The sequence below is a fragment of the Xiphias gladius genome, chromosome 11, assembly GCF_016859285.1.
Source record: "Xiphias gladius isolate SHS-SW01 ecotype Sanya breed wild chromosome 11, ASM1685928v1, whole genome shotgun sequence".
Taxonomy (NCBI): Eukaryota; Metazoa; Chordata; class Actinopteri; order Istiophoriformes; family Xiphiidae; genus Xiphias; species Xiphias gladius.
In genome coordinates this window covers 27,548,058-27,571,222 of record NC_053410.1, presented here as the reverse complement: position 1 = coordinate 27,571,222, position 23,165 = coordinate 27,548,058, and the positions used below count along the sequence as shown (strand labels likewise).

At 40.2% G+C, this 23,165-nt stretch overlaps 1 protein-coding gene across 1 annotated transcript in view; it reads right to left on the bottom strand.

Moving 5' to 3' along the window:
- Positions 1–23,165, bottom strand: part of birc6 (baculoviral IAP repeat containing 6) — a 164,381-nt gene that overhangs the window by 125,162 nt on the left and 16,054 nt on the right. The window contains exons 4-19 of the mRNA XM_040139786.1: positions 20,882–21,007; positions 19,061–20,719; positions 17,839–17,988; positions 17,433–17,658; positions 15,279–15,439; positions 14,855–14,986; positions 13,874–14,005; positions 13,542–13,708; positions 11,389–11,522; positions 11,117–11,278; positions 10,857–10,988; positions 8,339–8,436; positions 8,081–8,228; positions 6,027–6,160; positions 570–716; positions 289–476 (exon numbers count right to left, since the gene is read on the bottom strand). Of these exons, the coding sequence (XP_039995720.1) occupies positions 289–476; positions 570–716; positions 6,027–6,160; positions 8,081–8,228; positions 8,339–8,436; positions 10,857–10,988; positions 11,117–11,278; positions 11,389–11,522; positions 13,542–13,708; positions 13,874–14,005; positions 14,855–14,986; positions 15,279–15,439; positions 17,433–17,658; positions 17,839–17,988; positions 19,061–20,719; positions 20,882–21,007 (3,896 nt within the window). The remainder of the gene's footprint in view (positions 1–288; positions 477–569; positions 717–6,026; positions 6,161–8,080; positions 8,229–8,338; positions 8,437–10,856; positions 10,989–11,116; positions 11,279–11,388; positions 11,523–13,541; positions 13,709–13,873; positions 14,006–14,854; positions 14,987–15,278; positions 15,440–17,432; positions 17,659–17,838; positions 17,989–19,060; positions 20,720–20,881; positions 21,008–23,165) is intronic.

Below are 23,165 nucleotides of genomic sequence, written 5' to 3'. Positions count from 1 at the left end.
AGACACAATGCATATTGGTGAGTAACACTGAATGTAAACTTCACTTTTGTTTGTTTATAAAAAAAATAAAAAAAAAACTCCAATGGGGTACCTTTAAAGTACCTGGAATTTGCATTTGGTATCACCTCATGAGCAGTGCCCAGATTTAGTTCCAGGAACTCGTCCCCAAGGTGTGCAGAGAACAGTGGAAAAAAAGCAGTACCTGCAACAGTGACTAAATGCTACTTTAGGTTATGTTAGGTTCCTGCAGAGCAAAAAGGGCTATTTAACAGTAAGATGGTCTTTCACCTGCTGCTGCAGCTTCAGCAGCTGCTGTTGTTTCTCCTGCAGAACCTGCAGCTGCTGCTCCGCTGACACCATGGCGTGGGACAGCGACTGGAGTGCCACCTGAGCCGCAGAACTCAGAGCTGTAGAAGCTTCACCGACTGTTCCTGTAGAGAGGCCGCCCACCGCCGGGGTCACGCCAAACGTGCTCACTATGGTTTAAGAATAGAGGTTCAGGCAATGACCAGTTCATACACTGAAACTTGAGCTACAAAATGATTAAATGAAAGATGAATAGTGTGTACCAGTAAACATGCTTGCATCATCTCGTTCAACACGTGTGCCATCGCTAGTGGAGATACAAGTAAAGTGCAAAGGCTCCACCTCCAGGAGTCCTGTTAATGCAGTGAAGCTGCCCTCTGCTGCTGCACAGCTGCTTACTTTTCCATTTCCTGTAGGACACCCAACACAAAAAAAAAAACCTTCAAGAAAACATCTGCGCTTCAGGAATGTCATTTAAAGCTACAGAATATAATATATTATATATTGTAATGTTATTAGTTGAAATATGCTCCAAAAAGCATTTTAATGTAGAGATGTGCTGTCAAAGGCTTCAGTGACCTAGTGTCATTGGGAGGAGTGGAGTTGCCTGCTTTTGAACCTCATGCTTGCGCTAGCTGGATTTTCAGTAGTTGTATGGTGCAGCTTTAAAAATGAATGTACAACTCTCCCCAGCTTTCTTCCATTTCACAACTAGTAGTGAAATAAAAATATATAGTTTAGCTAAATTATGTCCAGCAAACAGCAGCACTTTATGGGCTTACATACAGTGTATCATTAAGCTCTGAAACTTTAGATGCAATTTTGCTGGTTAAATAATGTGCTTTCATTTTAACAAAATTAAATTAACCTAATAATAATAATAATAATGGTAATATTTATAGTAATAAGACTTATTTGCCATCATGAATAAGAGTTACAGATGAAGCAAAGCAATATCAATGCAGTGCAATCCATAAGAACAGTGACAAATTTTGTGTTGTGTTAGCCCTGTACTCCAGCACATTGTAGTTAAAACACAAGAATGATCATGAAGTTAAAGTTCTTTCTTTCAGTTTTGAGGGTGTTTACATCCATTACAGATGAGCAGTATACAGTGGCAGCACTTAAATGTGTCATACTTTCCACCACAGGGTTTTTGTGGCAGCCACGCATGGTTGCTATGGTAAACATGCAGCATACTTCAACTCTGCACTATCATCATAAAATCCAACATGTTGTGCTCTTATCTGCCACCAGGTGTCACAAATTCTCCCTCATCACTACTTTTATGTTGCTACAGTGAGGAGACCCAAGAACAGCCTGTAAAATGTCTCAATGTATTTCATATCATACAGGGATTGTATGCATGTATAAATTATCATAATCTGTTAGACAGGGTTTCAGACATTTAGTCAAAGATCTACAGTTAAGTCTCTTAAGCAGATAAAAAATCTAGAGTTGATTCCAAGAGTTGACTTTGCATTTGGTAACTGTTCATTGGAACTCTCAATATGCAGTCCGAAGAGGTGTCATCATCGTAAGGTTTTTTTTTTTTTTTTTCAGCCTATCAGACAGAGAGCAGAAACTTAAGGAGTGCCCAAATCCACAATTTGCAACACTCTTAAAAAGACGGAATGCACTTAAGAGCTCAACAACACCAAAAGGCCTGGAAGACCATGGAAGACAGTTAAAGTGGATGATTGCAGAATTCTTTCCATGGTGAATAAAAAAACTTCACAACATCTATCCAGGTCAAGAACACTCTCAAGGAGGTAGATGTATTATTGTCAAAGTCTACAATCAAAAGAAGCCTTCATGAATGTAAATACAGAGGTTTACCACAAGGTGCAAACCACTCGGTACACTCAAGAACAGAAAGACCAGATTATACTTTGCCAGAAAACATCTAAAAAAAGCCTACCCAGTTCTGGAACAAAATTCTTTGGGTAGATTAAACCAAGATTAACTTTTACCAGAATGATGGGAAGAGAAAAGTATGGAGAAGGAAAGGAACAGCCCATGAGCCACAGCCACCACATCATCTGTCAAACATGGTGGAGCCATTGTTATGGCATGTGCATGTATGGCTGCCAATGGAACTGGGTCACTGGTGTTTATTGATGATGTGACTGCTGATAGAAGTAGCAGGATGAATTCTGAAGTGTATAAGGCTATAGTATCTACACAGTTTCAGCGAAATGCTGCAAAACCGATAGGACGGTATTTAATAGTAGAGATGGATAATGACCCAAAACATATTGCAAAAGCAAGCTCAAGTCTGCACTTGAATTACATCTTGATGGCTTCCTTTCAGATCCATTGTGGTGGTGTACAGAGGCAAAATTAAGAAAATTGTGTCCCTGTCAAAATACTTATGGACCTAACTGTATTTAACATTGTTACAGTAACACAAGTCACTGAATTATTAAACAATGTAGACTACAGTTAAGAGGACAACTTCTGTGAACACTCATTTTAAATGTGATATACTGTATCACAAAACTGCGGTTATAAACCTGTATTTATGTTGTCAGACAATGTTTGCAGAAAAAAAAGAAAAACAAAAACAAAACAAAAAAAACTTAGATCAGAAACCAGCTTGCAATAATTTCTGGTTCACAATAGTATGCTGAGACCAAATCTATTTCTATGTATTTCTTATCCACTCTCATGTCTGACACCAAAAACAGAAAATCTTGTAAATTAGTTAAACCATATCTTCAATTCAGCTGCATTAATACACAGTAGAGGTAACCACTGACAGTGAAAGAACGGACTTTTAACAGCTTTGTACCACCACGGTGCAGGAACTTGGGAATGACATTGGACATTTGAGTTGCAATTAAATTACTAGCCTTTTTCTTCTTTGTTCACTAGTCTGACAACAGAAACAGATAGATATGTAAATGAGAACAACTACATCATGTAGTCGGCAGAGGAAAGAACAGAGGTTTAACAGGCTAACACTTCAGTACTGGGCTGTCTCACTTTTTTGGGGGAGCAGCCAGGACCGGTCTTTTTTATTTTTTTCTAATCCTGGTTTTACATTTATTTCAGCTTACCCTTGTGGGGCTTGAAAAAAACTCAAGGTCACTTTTGATGAACAGAACAGAAGTGAGTTTTGGCTTGGCTGAATGTTCTTTCTCCACAGACACATCCATCATTGTTCACTGTATTGAGTTTTATAATGCAGTACGTGATCTTCGAGTGATCTAAGCCGGTTTTAGAATTACAGAGTAGCCAGGAGGCTTAACTCCCCAAAAACAGACCTGAGCTCCACCAGAAGTCTCAAAACACTGATAAATAACCATTAAAAATATCAAAAGTTAAATTCACTGACTAGTCATCGGTCTTTCTAAATGTGTGTGCAGCTCTGCCCTAGTCAGTGTATGTGTTTCTCTGCTGTCAATAATGTGTATACATGACTAATTCTGTACATGTGCAGGGTGTTTTTATGTACCATGGTTCATGATCTGCTTTCATGTCATGTTTTGTACAACTATGTGTGATTATTGTGTGTGGATTTGGCGATCCGCGAGTATTGTCAGAGCTTTCAGTTAAGCTGCCTCTCTCATCATTCCTGTTGTGAATTAAAGCTAAGTATACCCAAATCTGTTATGAAACTAGAAGAAAGCTTAAATTTCTCACTCACAAAGTGGGTGGTGAGCTTAAAACAAGTCCAGATGCAAAAAACAGTCCTTATGACATCCATCAATCTGTCTCTAAGATATCTGTGATATGTACTCAATACGTTTGAATGTTGATATAATAGATCGCAAAGCTGTTGTCATTAACCTTTTTATGCTGATTTTATTTGACAATGTCGGGATTATAAAATAATGATTTGCAGCAGTACAAAATCAGGCTGTAGTCATCTGTGGAAGTGATTCTGAGATGCCTCATAACTTCTGTCCAGGCAGAAGTTTACATTTTATGGACTGATTTTTTTAATACTTCACCTCTAGTTTAGGATATACAGTATTTTGCAGTGAGTTTAATTTTTTTACACAATAATTAATATATAATAAATGGTGCAATTAAGAAAAAAAATTATAAATAAAATGCTTAATGTTTTGTGTTCTAATTTCAGCCATTTCGGATACAAACATCCACAAGTACGTCTGCCGGCTTTGTGGGGGTTGGGCGCCTACGCCGAGGAGAATCGCACTGATGGGCCATTAGTTAAACAATGAAACACGTTCTTTCAATTTGATGGGTTGGACATCAAAACTTTTTTGTCCATGCAAAGTATTTAAATGTACAAAAAAGGCTGCTTTCTGTACATGTCAAAACGACATTTTCAAAGAGCTAAACTCCCACACTGCTGACTGAGACATCCATTAAATCTCTTTTTCTAATCATGAAGTCCTGAAAGGTCTAAAAATAAACTATAAACTATAAACAAACAAAGGTTAAAGAAAACAGCTATACTGTGTGGTCGCAGAAAACCTCACAGAGAATTTATGAGTGTGTGTCATGGCAAATTATGAGAGCATATCATGGGAAAGCTGGATCTCCACTGTAAAAATGAGGAAGGTTTAAGATCTGGATAATAATAAAATAATTCCTCCAACAACCCCCTAGATCTTCCCCGATAAGATTTCCAAGACAAGAGACTACAGGTGTGAATGTGCGTCACTTTTTCTCTGATTGTAGCAACACATAGTGGGGGTTTTTCCTCACAAAAAAACAAGGTCAAATATTATCCTGACTTTTAAATCAGATTATGGGACACAAAGTAGGGTTTGGCAATGATCTTTGTTTTCATAACAACATAATAATATATCAAAATAAAAGGTCTGTCTGCAGCAACAGCTTGATTCTCCTGCACAGAGATTTCGCACCCTCCTTCTCTGGGTCTGTTTGCTGTGTGTGTCTCTAGTAACATGTAAGAAAAATGAGTTCTGCTGTTTTAAATGCACTAGTGAAGAATAATTTTAATTCAACTCTCAATAGTCACAGGGATTTAGTGTATATAAATTCTCAAATGAACTTCAGAGTTCAACTAGAGATGCAAGGCCGGCAGAAAGAGACCCGGCAAGTATAGACAGCAGATCTGAGAAAAAAAGCTGCGTTGATCAGTGGCTCATGGACCCAGTGGACACACACACAAACGTGAATAAAGCAGTAGCAGCAGTATGACATACAACACAGTCAACAGCAACAGAGTGCAATTACAGCAACAGAGTGTCAGTTAAAAAAATAAAACATTTTTTAAAAACAGATTTTTGGCATGTATTTTAACAAGTATGGTTTTTATTTCCTGGTAAACTGGATATTGTCTAACAGCGGCCATCAAACTATGAGCAACTGAAGGAACAAGAGGCGGCTGTCTCTCCTTCAGATCCCCTCTCTGTCCTCTCTACATACTGCAAACAACCTGTGATAGCTGAGCACTACCTACAGACATCACTATATTACAACACATGCCATGCTGTGGCACAAATGCGTTGCCACCGCAAGAAAGGTGTGTCATTTCCATTGCAGGGTGTGACACTTAAGTGTTGCCACTGCAGGAACTGGAGCCCTTTTTATACAAAGTTCTCTGATATTAAATGACCAAATGTAATGTATAAGTTAAAATAAAGTTAAATAAAGTTATTTCATATTTTAGGTCACATTCTTTGCACTCTGTCTGACTTTCTAATTTATCTATCTTTATTCCATGTTAAGAAAGTCAACAGAATAACATGGCTGTAGCACTGTCAATAACTGCATACCTGAAAGAATGTCAGAGAGGTCAATCTCATCTGATTGGACTCCGATGCTGCTGTTTAAGGCATTCTTACAGGAGGAACCACTAACCTCCAAGTCAAAGAGCACCGGGTCAAAAGGAGAGCTGTACAGGCCATACCTGGAGGGAAATGAAGGAGAGGCTTGCATTTAGGAATATTGCATTATAAGGAGACTCCTAACAAGGCAATACAAAAGCAGTATAAATGGGTTACCTCATCAGCAGTTGGAATTACTTGCATCTACTAAGAATAACTTCAGAAACAGGATCAAATGCTGTTTACAGAGGCTACAGAGCATACAGTTAGGTCCGTAAGTATTTGGACCAAAACAGCTTGTAAATTGTTTCAATATATTCATATCATACAGGGATTGAATGCATGTATAAATAATCATAATCTGTTACACAGGGTTTCAGACATTTAGTCAAAGATCTACAGTTAGGGCCATAAGTATTTGGACAGTGACACAATTTGCGTGATTTTGCCTTGGTAGGCCACCACAATGGATTTGAAACAAAGCCATCAAGATGTGATTGAAGTGTAGACTTTCGGCTTAAATTCAAGGGGTTTGACAAAAATATCGCATTAGGAATTACAGCCAATTTTATACATAGTCCCTCAATTTCAGAGGTTCAAAAGTAATTGTGATAATCAACATAATTATAAATATAAGGATTATTTTTTAAATTCTTGGATGAAAATCCTTTGCAATCAATGACTACCTGAAGTCTGGAACCCATGGACATCACCAAATGCTGATTTTCCTTGAGATGCTTTGCCAGGGCTTTACTGCTTTCAGTTGCTGCTTGTTTCTTTGGGTCTTCCTGCCTCCAGTTTTGTCTTCAGTAAGTGAAAAGCATGATCAATTGGGCTGAGTCAGATGACTGACTTGGCCATTGAAAAATATTCAATTTCTTTGCCTTCAGAAGCTCTTGGGTTGCTTTCACATTATGTGTGCGGTCATTATCCATCTGTACTGTACTCACATCATCAATAAATACCAGTGACCCAGTTCCATTGGCCCAGTTCCAATGGGAACCATACATGCCCATGCCATAACACTGCCTCGACCCATGATTGACAAGTGATGTGGCATGCTTTGGATCATGGGCTGTTCCTTTCCTTCTGAATACTCTTCTCTTCCCATCATTCTGGTAAAGGTTAATCTTGGTTTAATATACCCAAAGAATCTTGTTCCAGAACTGGGTAGGCTTTTTTAGATATTTTCTAGCAAAGTCTAATCTGGCCTTTCTGTTCTTGAGTGTTACCAGTGGTTTGCACCTTGTGGTGAACCTCTGTATTTACATTCATGAAGGCGTCTCGATTGTAGATGTTGACAATAATACATCTACCTCCTTGAGAGTGTTCTTGACCTGGATAGATGTTGTGAAGGGTTTTTATTCACCATGGAAAGAATTCTGCAATCATCCACTTTAACTGTCTTCCGTGGTCTTCCAGGCCTTTTGGTGTTGCTGAGCTCTCCAGTATATTTCGTCTTTTTAAGAGTGTCACAAATTGTGGATTTGGGCACTCCTTAAGTTTCTGCTCTCTGTCTGAGAGGTTTGTTTTGTTTTTTTGACTCCAATGATGGCCTCCTTCATTTGCATCAACACGTCTTTGGACTGCATATTAAGAGTTCCCATGAATAGCAACCAAATGCAAATTCAACACTTGGAATCAGCTCGAGACTTTATCTGCTTAATTTGTCATGAAATAACGAGGGAATAAGCCATACCTGGCCATTAAACTGATTGTCCCATTTATTTTTGAGCCTATGTATATAAATGGCTGTAATTACTTAACGGTTAATGTGATATTTTTGTTAAACCCATTGTATTAAAGCTACAGCTTTAATTCAATGGGTTTAACAAAGTCTACACTTTGTTTAACAGTCTAAACTTCAATCATATCTTGATGGCTTTGTTTAAAATCCATTGTGGTTGTATACAGAGGTAAAATTACAAAACTTGTGTCACTTTCCAAATATTTATAGACCTAACTCTACATGTCACTCTTGAACTGAATATTTGAAGAAGTACCTGGTCTGCAGCAGTGCCTCCAGTGGGGTGAGGCGGTCCTGCAACTGTCGAGAGATGGCAGTAAGCAGAGAGGCGCAGGCAGTGCTGCAGCCTGCCAGGTCTTCCTCCTTTACATAGTTCAGCAACACAAAGTACCAGAACACTGAACCTAAAAGCAAACAGCAGACAGGAGAGAGAGAGATCAGAAAATGAAAACTGTGGAAAAGAAACAATGGAAAGGTGATGTACGTTGCTCTGTATTGTTGTTCAGTAACTTACCACCTGTTGCTGCTGCAGGCAAGTAAGACATATTGTCTAGCAGAGACTTCAGAAGACTCGCACCAAAACCCTGTTGACTTGGGTCTCCTTTTCCATTGCTATAGCAAGAAATAAAACAGCATTTTCATTATTATTGCCATATAAACCCAAAATGTACAAGTTATCAAGAAAGAATAACTCCTTCATCAAATAGGCTTGTTCCACTACAAGAACTTAATGACCCATAAATTAAGGTATGTTGTTGTGCTTTAGTATCTACTATACTTCCCCCCGCTTAGCTGGTGAGTTCCTCAGCCTAAATTTCAGCACTGCTCAGGTGGCGGTACTAAATCCAAGTTCAGGTACGCTCAGGGGGGCGGAATACAACAGCTGGTTTGCAACATGGTAAATACAGCAATTATTAATGATGGACATGTATTTAGATAAGCACTACAAGGAATTGTGTTTCAATTAAGAGGCAATAATCTGATTGCGAGTACTGAGGCAGGTTTTGCTGCCTTGTTCTGCATTTGTCTCTAAACTGTGGGCTGGGCATAGTATTGGGGAGTAAGTTCCTTTTTAAATTATATTTCCCAGTAACATTCGGGTAGTGTTTATATTTTCAAAATCAGTAACATTTCCAGTAGTGAACATTTTTTTCTACTAAGTAGTGGGGCAGTGTGACCATTCACTACACCGTTATATTTTATTTTCTCTTGAAGAGGAAAAAAAAAAGCTCAGAAATGATTGTGCTGCATCCAGCAGTCTGTTCTCCACCAGATTCTTCACCATCACCTCTCCGTCTTTGGATTAAGGAGCAAATCAGCAGACAGAGAAGCACCAGCAGCGTCCTTCTGGGCAGTTGACACGTCCCTAGGGACACACCTAGCTCTGGAAAGCTGGTCAGCAGTGCGTGAGCTGGTCTGTTGCTTGACCTGGGTTTTCTTTTTTTGCTCTATTCTTTTCCCTTCCCCTCAGTTGGGTTTTTTTTGTTGATTTTATAATACTGACATTAAAAGTCATCACACACACTCACCAAGCACCTTATTAGGAACACCTGCACACCTGCTTATTCATGCAATTATTAAATCAGCTAATCGTGGCAACAGTGCAATGCATAATATCATGCAGTTACAGGTCAGGAGCTTCAGTTGATGTTCACGTCAAAAATCAGAATGGGGGAAAAATGTGATCTCAGTGACTTTGACCATGGCATGATTGTAGGTACCAGACGGGCTGGTTTGAGTATTTCTGAAACTGCTTATCTTCTGGGATTGTCATACACAACAGTGTCAAGCACTTACTCAAATATGTGCCAAAAAACAAGAAAAAGCCTTGTTAATGAGAGAGATAAGTGGAGAGTGGCCAGACTGGTTGGAGCTGACAGAAATGTCAAGGTAACTCAGATAACCAATCTTTACAACTGTGGTGGGCAGAGAAGTAGCTCAGAATGAACAGCACGTCCAATCTTGACGAGGATGGGCTACAACAGCAGAAAACTACTTCAGGTTCCACTCCTGTCAGCCAAGAACCAAAATCTGAGACTGCAGCTGGCACAGGCTCACCAAAGTGGGACAGTTTTAGACTGTAAAAATGTAGCCTGGTCTGATGAAACTGGTTTCTGTTGAGCCATGCAGATTGTAGGGTCAGAATTGGGCATCAAAAGCGGTAATCTATGAACCCGACCTGTCTTGTGTCAACAGTCTAGGCTGCTGGTGGTGCTGTACTGTTGTGGGGAACGTTTTCTTGGCACACTTTGGGCCCCGTAATTCCAATCAATCATGGTTTGACTGCCAAAGCCTAGCTGAGCATTGTTGCTGACAATGTGCATCCCTTCAAGCCCACAAGTTATCGTCTTCTAATGGCTACTTCCAGCATGATAACACCATACCGTGATACCATGTCACAAAACAAAAATCCTCTCAAACTGGTTTCATGAACATGACAATGAGTTCAGTGTACTTCGGTGGCCCCCCCAACGCCTTTGGAATGCAGTAGAACAGGAGATTGGCAGCATGAATGCGCTGTTGACAAATCGACAGAAATGATGTGATGCAATCATGTCAACATGGACCAGAATCTCAAAGGAATATTTTGAACATTTTCTGGAATCCATGCCACAAAGAAGGGAGGCTATTTTGAGAGCATAAGGAGGCCCTACCGAGTATTAGTATGGTGTGTGTTCCTCATAATGTGCTTGGTGAGTGTATAAATGTAAAGCAAAATCTCTATTAGCTCCATTTTATCCTTTATTCTCTCCCACAACTGAACTGCACTCGCCAAAGTAGCCTACCAAGCAGTGCATAAAAATTACATTTTCCCTAGTGTCACCTTACGGTGTCACCTTTTCAGTAATGTGCTGTATAATCAAAACAATCTAGACGAACACAGTGGAAAAAAAGATAGAACCTAGAACCTATGACCTTTCAGATTCTTACAGGTTCACGTTATGTGAAGCTCCAGGTTTACGGGGTCATAAAGTTTCCTTAGTGGAAAAAAGAGCTAAAAGCATCAACGCTGATTAAAACATCTTACTTACCTAATACAAAGTGCAAGAAAACGAGCACATTTGTGCGCTATGCTCCGGCCGGCCTCGAAGAAACACACCCGTACAATATCAGTTAGCCGTGTCCGGGTTTTTGCTAGCAGGCCCTCTTTTCCTTCTCGTAAGCTAAAAAAAAAAAAAAAAGACAAGATTTATAATTTGTCTACGTAAAAAGTAAAAGTGGAAGTAATGTGCAACCTTGATGTCCTAGATAATACTGCCTTATTTGCTGTGTGCTCCAGCTTTAGTCCTACCTGCAAGGTCCGTTGTAGAAAACCCCAGCCAGCCAGCACAAGATGTCCAGGATGAGGCTTTGGGCATGCTCAGTGGCTTGGCTGCCCTCTGTCCGTTGACACAGCGTGTCCAGCAGCTTTTCATGGAAGTCTGGGAACTGCAGCATGGCACAGCGTTGGACCCTGAAAATCACAACACGATGATGAATTTCAAGTTTAAAGTTGACTGCTCCACTGCGTGAGGTAGAGACAACAGAATATAATGATAACCCATCCTTCAGCAGTGATCTGACCTTTCTTTGGTTATCGACGTCTTTTTGAACCTTCTGATCGTGACTGAAACTTCTTGTAGCAGGTCACAGCCTCGCAGGTTTTCTACTTTCTTTGAGGGTGCTGCTGTCTCCGTTTTTACAGCAGAAACCTTCTCCTACACACACACACACACACACACACACACACACACACACACACACACACACACACACACACAAAAGAAATAAACAATTGAATGAATGTGACTGTGTCTGGGTAGTGCCACTATGTCAATTAGTGTTACACTTTTTAATGAAAACTGATATGCAGAAACTTTGACAACATACGGTGACAGGAAAAGAACAGCAGTGCTTGATCATAAAGGACAGGTATACATTTGGACCCACTTCAAAAATAATGCGATTTAGAGAAAAAAATTTTGTGGTGTAAACTAAAAAAATTAAATTGTCAGGAGGGAAGACCTACAGATACAAAATCGTTGGGAAGAATACCGCAAACTTGAGGAGACACCTCAAGGAATGCCAAACAGAAACTGAGGTAATGTTAAGATGTGAAATAATGTTACATTACTTTTAAAGCTGTATTAAGCCAACTACTAAAAGCAGTGAGACAACGTTATGAATTAACATTTCACAACAATGGGACATTGCTTCATTGCCTGCAGATGGGGGCTCAGCCTCATTTAAAAGTTAGTAGCCTAAGTTGGCCAACCTTTTCCTTACGATAAGTTTGTTTATTCCGGTGTGTTGAACTTGCTATCCATGCTTAAGCATGCACGACTTAATTGCCATACACATTTGACAGTCAGGTTTTGTCGATTTTGAAAGGGTCCATAACAACTAACCGTAATCAATTTGCAACCTCTACTGGTTATTAAAATGCACAGTATATAATGTAGAGGATTGGTTTTGGGTTTGAATAAAGTGTGATGGACAGTAGACAGCTGTCTAGTACTTAGCTTGTGTTGTGTGCAAAGATGTTCCAAATATTTTCTTTACAAATTTATTACAATGGTAGTGTACAACCTTTTCCATGCACTTACTGTATGAGTATAACACAATCCAGTACAACACAACCACTGAAGCCTACAAAATTACAAAATAAAATAAACACCTTTCTGGCACAGTCCTGACAAAACTGAACAATATAAGAGTGAGATTTATTGCAAGGCTGTCCTGGTATCCTGATGGGTTTCCTCTTTTCTGGTTTCTCAGGGTTTGTGTTATCAAACAGCAAGTAAAATCACAGCAATGACTGACTCATATTGCAAGAGTTAGATTGCATTGGGTTTGCTAATGTTTTTGCATCTTTTCCAGACTTCATCGTTTAAACCACTTTCATGTCAGGAGTCACTGCTTAAATTAATCAAATCTGACCAGACACCCTCACTGCAAAGCTGCATTCTTAAATCATACGACCTGTAATTGGTTTATTTTCATTCTAAATTTCTTTTAGCCTAAAATCCATTGGATTTAATCTTACATGAAAGCAGTTTGTCAAAACGTTTCACAACATTTTTGTCAACTAATCTTTTGATGACTATAAAAAGACTAGAAGGTCAAGTGTTTTTGGCGAGTAAGACTAGACTAAAAATAAAAAGGACCAGGTTGACTATATATTACTAATACTAACAAGGAATTTTATCTCAGGACTGAGACTAAGTCTAAAATAGTTGACAAAATTAATACTACTGTCAGGAATGGGCCAGTCAAACTATGAAGGGTTTTGTTGTACCTAACTAATAAAAATCTATCTAACTAAATGTTAGCTAGTTAAGTCTACCTCTTTCTTTCTCTTTCTCCCTCTGACCTCGGCTGGCTGTCATGCAATGTCTCCACTTGCTGTATAAAAATTAAAAGCCCTCTGCAGAGTCATGCAACTTTATGGCATTGCAGCAGAGGCAATATGTTTTCAGCGGAGGGCCACCACTGCGAAATGTATATAGCAGAAACACTGGCTTTACTTGAAAGCAGAAGTTGCTGATTTTAAAACTTTTTCCCCGTTTATTACACATAGAGTTGGCATGTATGTAATGGACATTGTTTACAATAAACAAGGCTCATTTTGACTCTCTTGTTTACCTTTTAAAATATGTACAATTAGCCTTGCAGTAGAAGACTTATTGAGAGAAAAAAAAACATGCTTAACAAAACTAAAGACTGTGAATTTGTACCTTGGAGGACTGAGCCCGTTGCAGCAGGGTGGACAGTGAGTGGGCTTTGGTGCCCTGGGGCTTTGCACTGGGCATTCTAACCAAAGGCCGGGGGCTCTCCTCCGTGCCTTTGTCACTCACTGCTTTAATGTGAACCAGGAAGGAGCGGTATTTCCCTCCAGCCATACCTACAGGGGAGGGAGGAACAGGACAACTGAGAGACACTGATGCACTCACAACCTCATAGATGATTCTTGATATCCTCTACCTGAGCACAAAAACCTTAACTGTGAGTTTGTAATCAGGTGAGGATCAGATAGTGAATTCACACAGGTAGAAAGGACAATTATTACCTTTGACCAGTTTGGGACTGCTGAGGCTAAGCATGCCCGCATGGCCAGAAAGGTCCAGGCCACTGGCCAGCCACACTGGACCACACAGAATGTCCTCCTTGTGGTCCTCTAGGAATGGACACAGCATGGAGCCTACAACAAACATACGAACCACTATTTTAATCAGGGCAGGTAAGACTCACATTTAACAGTTTCAGAACCTTCTGCCCTAATTCACTGCAAGATGGCAGTCCCTGCCCGTTTCTTCCTAAACAGAGCTAATGAAAAACCAGAGACTACGAATAAGAATGCACAATATTCAATACATTGTAAGCAAGCATCAAGTCAAAATTTGTCCTCCAATTTAATTCATGACATGTATAACCAAAAAATAACAGCTGATTCAAACACATTCTTTACACAGGGTCAAAATTTTAGATCATATGACCCACTGAACACTAGACTGTTTGTTATGCAGGGGGCCAAGGAAAAAAAATCCAAAAGTCATCTATTAAAAAAGTTGGACTTTGCTTAACATTTGCTGAAAGGCAACACAGTGTCAGCCAACTGGATTCTGCAGTGGCTAATCAAATACATGCAAGCTCATATTCCTGGTAGGTTACTCTGGAACGTTAACAGTGCGTTTTTACTTCTGACTTCAAAAGATGAAATTGTTGCCATGAATTGACATCAGATCAGTCTTAAAATTCAACTAGTATCATGTTCATCCAAAAAAATGCAACTTATCACATAGCTTACAGATGAAGAAACACAAAAAGTACAGAAAAACAATTTTAATGAACTCATGTCATTTTGACATAGTTCCTTAGAAATTTGATTGTCTTGGCTTTAACGCTGATAAAGGGAAATGTCATTTTGGTGGCAGTCATGCACTCATATCAATATATTTACTTTTGAAATTAATTAAATGCTTTGAAAAACCTCAAGACTTATGAATCCAAAATAAAACTATTCTAAAACTAAACAGTTTGAATTCTTTACCTGATGTCTCCTCTACGTCCATGAACTGGATGTCCTCTGTGAAGTCATGCAATACAGGCTGGCCATTCCTCTCCCCATTGGCATGGAGGACATTTGAGAGGGGGAAGGAGATCTGTCTGTCCACCGCCGTCTCTGTTAAAGACAACAGAAGCAACATTCAGACAGACAGTTTTTCTGCTCCTATCAATCTTACCTGGTAAGAACAAAATACCCAAGAAGCTACTATAGCTACAAACAAAAAATCTCAGTTCATTTTAGCTGATACTGGAAAGACAAAAAGAACATCTTCCAACACCTTATCTGCAAAAAATACATGATATCCCTTTTCAAAACACTGTAGATGCAGAAAACAATATACTCTACCAGGTTTATTTGCGTGATTAAAATATTTCCTAAGGGATACATGTCAAAGGAGTGTCCTCACCATTGACTTTGCCCAGCCCGGGTGCTTTGTTCTTCAGTAAAGTGACCTGGATATGAGGAATGTTGACGATGTTGGCATTCAGGACAAACTTAAAATCCACATGGCCCACCATGCAGGCTTTCGGCAGCACCAGCTCAAACACATGTTCGTCCCAGCTGGAGCTGCAGAGAGAAAACAGGTCACCAACTGCTTAAATGTTTAATTAAAGGAGGCTTTTTTTAAAAGTCTGACACTGTGGGTGCCCAACAAGACAAAATTAAGACAACTGCCAACCCTATTCGTTGTCTTTCTTCTATTTGGGGGATAATCATGTTCTAACTTCTGGAACTACAGTTCTCATAATTTGGGGGCTGTAGGGGGATGTAAACAGTGAATATAAAGCTGTCATGGATTCACTGAATTACACTGCAGACTACAACTTGAGCTCTGTTTTTTTAAGCCTCTTTTTGTTTACATTCTGGCAAACTGGTACCATTAATAGTATTTGGATTAGCTATTGGTAGTTGCTGTTTGCAATGTGCATGTGCCCATGGGTGTACAGACAACTATCACTGGATTACTTTGATATTGACGAAAAGTTAAAAACGTGATGATTCTCGGGCAAGTTCTGGAGTTATGGGGAGTGTCTTTTTTCCACTGATTTCTCAGCAGACTTACGGACGTTTATTTGCCAAGGACATAACGGACATACAGTACACGGACGTAAGTAAGCAAACTGAATCTAAAACACTCCTGGTTGAAATTATCGGCACCCCTGAATTTCAAGTACAGAGTTTAGAAGATCTTCATAAATAAATGTAGAATTAACCAATTCTGTATAATCAAAATATTTATATACCCAAGGTTACTGAATGAAAGAAAATTAAAACAAAAAAAATAAAAAAAACAATAATATTTCATAACAGTGAAATAATACAAACACAAAATGTACCCCAGAAATATTTAGTGGCACCTTTCACTAATATTTAGTTGGTCCTTGTTGGCCAGTTTAAAATAGTCCATCTTTTCATTTTAAATTATTCTTTTGTGCTGCTGGACCCGTGCTTTGGGTTGTTATCGTGTTGATAAACCCAAGGCCATCGCCTCAAACCTAGTTATCTGACACTGGGTAACACATTTACTCACTAAAATTCCTTGGTAATCTTCTGATTTCATCATTCTTCTCATACATTCAATGTCTCCAGTACAAGAGGCGTTAAAGCAGCCCCACAGCATGATAGAACCTCCACCATGTTTTCATACTGTAGGTAGGGTGGTCTTTTCCTTATGGGCTCCATTTTATTGCCTAAAATCAAACTAATACACTGCATTCCCAAAGAGCTCTACTTTGGTTTCATCTGTCCATAGAACAGTGTCCCAGAGAGACAGTGGTTTATCTATGAAAGTTATTGCAAACATTAGTCTTGGCTTTTTGTGCCTCTCTTTCAATAGAGATGTCCTCCTTGGCTTTCATCATTCATTGGTTAATTCAGGTCATGTGAATACAAAAAATTAAGCACAGATGAGTCTTATTTGATTTTTATTTGGTTTGAGGAACTAATTTAAATTAATCAAAAGGCTGCCAATAACTGTGTCAAGCATGTATTTTGTATTTCACTATATATACGCATTTTTTTGTTGGTTTTGCTGAGTAACTTTGGACATTTTAATAAATATTCTGATAATACAAAATTGATTTATTTGAATTTATTTCTTAAGATATTCTAGATTCTTTACTTAAAATGTAGGGGTGTCAATAAATTCAACCAGGACTATATGTGTATCATGGCTGTGTTTTCAGATTTAACAGAGTAATGACTGAAGTAGTGCAATTTTTGATGCAACCTGTAGCAAATGGGTGCTGAGGTTTTTACAGTAACTTAACTGCCTCCACGAGCTGTGTCACAGTCAGGGCTGCTACAATTGTTGGTAAGTGGGCCAAATCAGCAAGCCAAACTACTGTACAAACACTAGCTTCCCATTATTTTCAGAACGATGGCATTCACCTGTCCCTTTCACTCATGCTATATCTTTGCCTCACATCTCTCCATGTGTGCACCTCAAGGGAGGTGTGCCTCACAATTTAAAAGCCACTTGTAGAGCACTCATAGAAAAAGCCCTTAGATCCCTTTTCATCAGCTGTCAAACATCAAAATATCTAGTGTTTAAGGCTACCTATCACTCTGAAGCTTCCAGGTGCGGGTGTGCTGGGCTGCATCTCCGTGGTGTTGCTGGTGAAGATGCTGCGGGTGGCGTCGCTGCTGCTGCTCTTGCTGCACCTCCACCCAACATGGTGGTACTGTGGCTGAGAAGCGGGGGATCAGTGTCTCGAAGCGTGTCAGCTCCACCAGTGACATCAGGCTCTCCGTGGTCAGCGGTTGGTCCAGCAGGAGGTCCACTCCTGCACAAAGGCCAGTTGGGAAACAAGTGTGGAGCATCAGATTCAGCAAATAGAACAGTATCACAGAGAAGCTGAAGAACTGAACACTGTATTGTGTCTGGATTACCATCAGACCATGTGGTGTGATACGCCAAACCCAATGTGAAGAATTAATGACCGAGTGTCTTGTGTCAGTTCTACCTGTGATCCCTGGGCTAGAAGGGTTGGAGGAAAGCTTGGCCCCCTCAAGCAGCAGTTCAGCCCCTTTAGAAATGGGGCCATCAATAAACATGTCTCCATCATCTATATCGTCACACACACCTCCAATTTGAAGGAAATGAATTTCTCCACCTTCAGAGGAGAGTAGAAACAAAATGAATAATAATCTACCTGGAGGTGCTGAACCACTACAATATACGAATACAGTGAATTATGTATATAATTTTAATTAGCATAAAAATATCGTAAGAAGACATTTATTCTACAGCAGGGCTTGACATTAAACTTTCCAATTGAAGTAAAGGATTTTTCAAAAGGTATAAATCACTTGTTAAATCCAAATTAACAATTTACATAACAGTATTTGCTGAATTAATTTAAAAAAGTTTGGTTTATTATAACATTTGATATTAGCATAACTTCATTCAGTACCAGTAAATGTGGTCATGGACCTTGGCAGTAATTTGATGGTTTAATGGTGCATCCAACAAAGTGCACATACAAAAAAACGCTGATGATATTTTTCTTGCTGTCAAAAAATACCATAAAAAGACAATTGATCCTACTAACAAGAATCGTGTGTATCCAAAGCCTGTGCTCCACTGTTGTCCAAAAACTATTAAAAACACATCAGTGAGCCACACTATTGCACTGTTCCTTAATTAACATGAACACTCACTGTATTTTATTTCTTTATTTACTCAATCCCACAGACAATTCTGCTGCCAGACCTACTGACTGGAGCACCAAATGTGGATTAATCCGCAGATAAAAAAAATAGGCCCCAACAATGGCTCTGATTTCTCCTGTCTGAGGAAACATTCACATCTTCAGTGATGAACTAATTGGCTTGTGGCTGAGTATCACAGGCACGCTAGGGAAGTCAGAAGGTATTGAGAGATGGACTAACACACTAATCGTTTTGGTCTTTTCATCAAATTACTGACAAGAAAATTATAGAATAACACCAGCCTTATTCTTTAAAGTAATTCTTAAAATAGAAAACATTCTAAATTTTGTCAATGAAAAAGCCTTGCTATTACTGAATACCTGAGAGTTGAACACAATACAGGAAACACAATCAAGTAAAAAAAAAAAAAAAAAAAAAAAAAAAAATCACAACAACTTAAAGCCAACCTCTCCATTCCAGTAGTCAACAGCACTGCTGTATGCAGCCAAAAAGGTCCAGAAACAAAACACTCACCTTTGGTGCAGGCACAAAGGCGATCGGTCCCAGAGCAATAGGTAACTGATACAAAGGGGTCTGCCTCCTCTGCTGACCCCTCCTTCTTAGGCGGCTCCACCTTGGCCAGGACCTCCAATGTGGACAGGTCTAGAATCATAATGTACCCAGCCCGTGTGGTCACCACCAGGTGGCCCAGGCCTGCCACCTCTAACCGCTTGCAGTCTTTGGGGCTAGAGGCAGAGGTGGAGGGACTAGTGACAGTAGCACTGCTGCTGGTTGTGGCTGCTCCACATGCAGTCCCAGTTCCCGAGCCGGCAGAACCTGTCAGGCCTGTTCCAAACCCAGACAAGCCATTTTTTGGAGCGGAGTGGAGAGCCTCCTCAGGAGGTTCTTCACTGTCATCTTCCCTGCTATCAAGCACATCTGGGGGAAGCAATATAAGAGAGGTGACTGCATCACAAGGGTCCCAGATCTGCTGAACCTTTACGGGTTCCTCGTCCAAGGTGACAATACGGGTGGAGTAGTTTAGCTTGTAGAGCACAAGATAGCCACCTCCGCTCCCACCACTCGAGGACCTCTGCTGCTGCTTGTCTCCTGGTGGCAGGATGAGGGGTGTCTTAGGCGGTGAATCACCTGGGTGGTGGTCTTCCACCCCATTGGTCACTGGTTGTAGGGTGTCTCCTTTCCGCTGGCTGCAGAGGGCAGAGTGTAGGCGGTTAAGATTGTTGAGAGCCTCAACTTGGCTTGTTGCGCTCAAAGATTCAACGCCACATGGCTGCAGGCTGACCAGAAGGTGCACACCATCCCAGCAGGGCGTGATCGAGTCCACATAAAGATTCTCATCTTCCAACTGTTTGGGCAGCCTCAAGCACTGTACCAGTGCTCCAGGTCGCGGTGGGGCGGAGACAGTCGCTGCAGCCAGTGTGCTCCATTTGTCCACATGACCATCTAACCCTGCAAGATTAGTTGCTGCATCAGCAAACTGCTGAATGTAGGTGATTGGAGGATCCTGAAGAAGAAGCTGCTCATGTGTGTCAAACTCCATCTCTATGATCTGTGGCACAGTGAAGCCCTCCTCGTGGAGCCCCTTGCTCATAATGTTCATTTGAGCGAACACCTGCCCTGAGGACTTGTCATCCACCTCTCTGATACTGTACAGTAGCAGCACGGGTATACTCCTGTGCACATCCTGCAGAGAAGAGGAGCTTACAGGTTGGGAACCTGCTAGATTAGAGAAGCCCTGCTGCTGGGCTGCAGTCTGGGGGTTGCAGATCTCCATCTCCATGGGACCCTGGTCCTGTTGAGGCCCAGGGTGGAAGGGCTCAGGGCCCCGAGTCCTTAGAGGTCCATCTGTGGTCCTGCGTGTTGTAGATGGGGCTATGGTTAGGGGTCCAGCCATAGGGGTGCTGGATGTTGAGCGATAGCTAAGCAGGCCTCCGGCCAGCAGACAGGGAAAGGGAATGTTGTGGTGATCAGGGACGTTGTCCTTTGTTTTGGCCTGACTGTGGGCCTTGGCTTGGCTTAGTGAGGGGTTGGCACCCAGCTCCTCCATGTCCTTGACCGTGTCCTCCAGTACACTGGCAACCACCTCCCACTGAAGCTTCTCTGGCTGCTGGAGCACACTCAGCGCCGTCATTCCTAGGCTCACATCCATGTTCTCCCATTGAGATGGCTGGCCTGAAACAGAAGCAAGAGTAGAAGTCTGAGGATTTTCCTTTTTGCGCACTATAACATGGACATTTTCAAGTATATTCACATTCACACAAATATGTCTTAAGTTATAAATTAACAACAAGGACGCAAACAGACCTTAGATGACAAAAAGTCAAGTCGTCATACCTGTTATTGACTCTGATCGGGAATGCTCATCACTGTCTGAATCCTCCAACTGGTCATCACTGGAAAAGAGGATGTGGTTAAGAAACATGTCTAACATGATACAACAAAAACTGAGAACCGTGATTCACTCGTTGAGACGCACAAGATTCCTACAGAGTGAGGACTGAGTTGCTGTGTCACAGCATGTGGCCACTCTCTTTCCAGTCATCCAAACTGTTTGCTGTTGTTGTCTGATAAAATATCATTTGATCAACTATTACAACTATTATTGGAGAAACCTATCCATCTGGTGGGATTTCTCACCAAAAAAAAATCTCACGCAGCTTTACAAAAAGAAACCTAACAAAAATTTCAGGAATTGATAAAAAACAAGCTGTGCTTCGTAACAAGATTTGGTGCAGGAGGGTGGAGTTTTTCCTACTTAATTCTGAATAAGAAGTGACAGTTTGTTTCCTACACATAGTATTTTACTGGAAAAAAATTGGACTTTAACATTATACTTTGTAAGCATGCAGGTCGCACTAACATCAACCATAATAGAAAAAAAGCAAATTCTAGCAGTTGCAGAACAATTTTCAAGTGATTTTCCAAACTCATTTGTGATATGTGAGTTTCCTTTGGCATGTCTGCCACTCAACTTTTTGGGGGTCATCCTCACAAATTTTTTCCAGACACTGACAGTTTTCGTAATTTTTCCTCTGTACACCACCAACATGGATTTGAAGCAAAGCCATCAAGATTTGATTGAAGTGTAGACTCTCAGTTTTAATTCAAGGGGTTTATCAAAAATATCACATTAACCCTTTAGGAATTAAAGCTTTTTTTATGCATGGCCTCTGAATTTCAGAGGCTCAAAAGTAATTGGACAAACCAACGTGCTGCACTTGCCTTCAGTCGCTGCTTTTTTGTGGGTCATTCTGCCTCCAGTTTTGTCTTCAGTAAGTGAAAAGCATGCTCAATGGTTTGAGGTCAGGTGACTAACATGGCCATTGAAGAATATTCAATTCCTTTGCCTTCAGAAGCTCTTGGGTTGCTTTCGCATTATGTTTTGGGTCATTATCCATCTGTACTGTGAAGCACCATCCTATTAGTTTCGCAGCATTTGGCTGAATCTGAGCAGATACTATAGCCTTATACACTTCAGAATTGTCCTGCTACTTCTATCAGCAGTCACATCATCGATAAACACCAGTGACCCAATTCCATTGGCAGCCATACATGCCCATGCCATAACACTGCTTCCACCATGTTTGACAAATGATGTGGTATGATTTGGATCATGGGCTGTTTCTTTCCTTCTCAATACTCTTCTCTTCCCATCATTCTGGTAAAAGTTAATCTTGGTTTAATATACCCAAAGAATTTTGTTCCAGAACTGGGTAGGCTTTTTTGGATGTTTTCTGGCAAAGTCTAATCTGGCCTTTCTGTCCTTGAGTTTTACCATTGGTTTAAACCTTGTGGTAAACCATCTGTATTTACATTCATGAAGGTTTCTTTTGATTGTAGACTTTGACAATGATACGCCTACCTCCTTGAGAGTGTTCTCAACCTGGATAGATGTTGTGAAGGCAGTTTTCTTCACCATGGAAAGAATTCTGCGATCATCCACTTTAATTGTCTTCTGTGTTCTTCCAGGCCTTTTGGGATGGCTGAGCTTGCCAGTGCATTCCTTCTTTTTAAGAAGGTCCAAACTTGTTGATTTGGCTACCCCTTAAGTTACTGCCATCTGTCTGATAGGTTTGTTTTGTTTTTCAGCCTAATGATGGACTCCATTTGTATCCTAAGCTCTTTGGATAGCATATTGAGAGTTCCCATGAACAGTTACCAAATGCAAATTTAACAATTGGAATCCACTCCAGGCCCTTTATCATTTAATTTAATTTTAATTTTTCAAGAAAAATAGAGGAAACAGGCCACACCTGGCCATGCAACTGATCAAATGTCAATTGTCCAATTACTTTTGAGCCTCTGAAAATGAGGGACCATGTTTAAAAATGGCTATTATTCCTAAATGGTTCATGCAATATTTTTGTTTAACCCCTTGAATTAAAGATGAAAGTCTACACTTCAGTCACATGTAGATGGCTTCGTTTCAAATCCATTGTGGTAGTGTACAGAGGCAAAATTACAAAAACTGTGCCACTGTCCAAATAATTATGCACCTAACTAAAATAATAATAAAAAATTATAATAATAAAGCATTTGAATACTGATTTGGACATTGATTACTATGGCAACGGTATTGAGGCATTCCGCTCAGCCCTGCAGCTGATCTTGAGCTTGT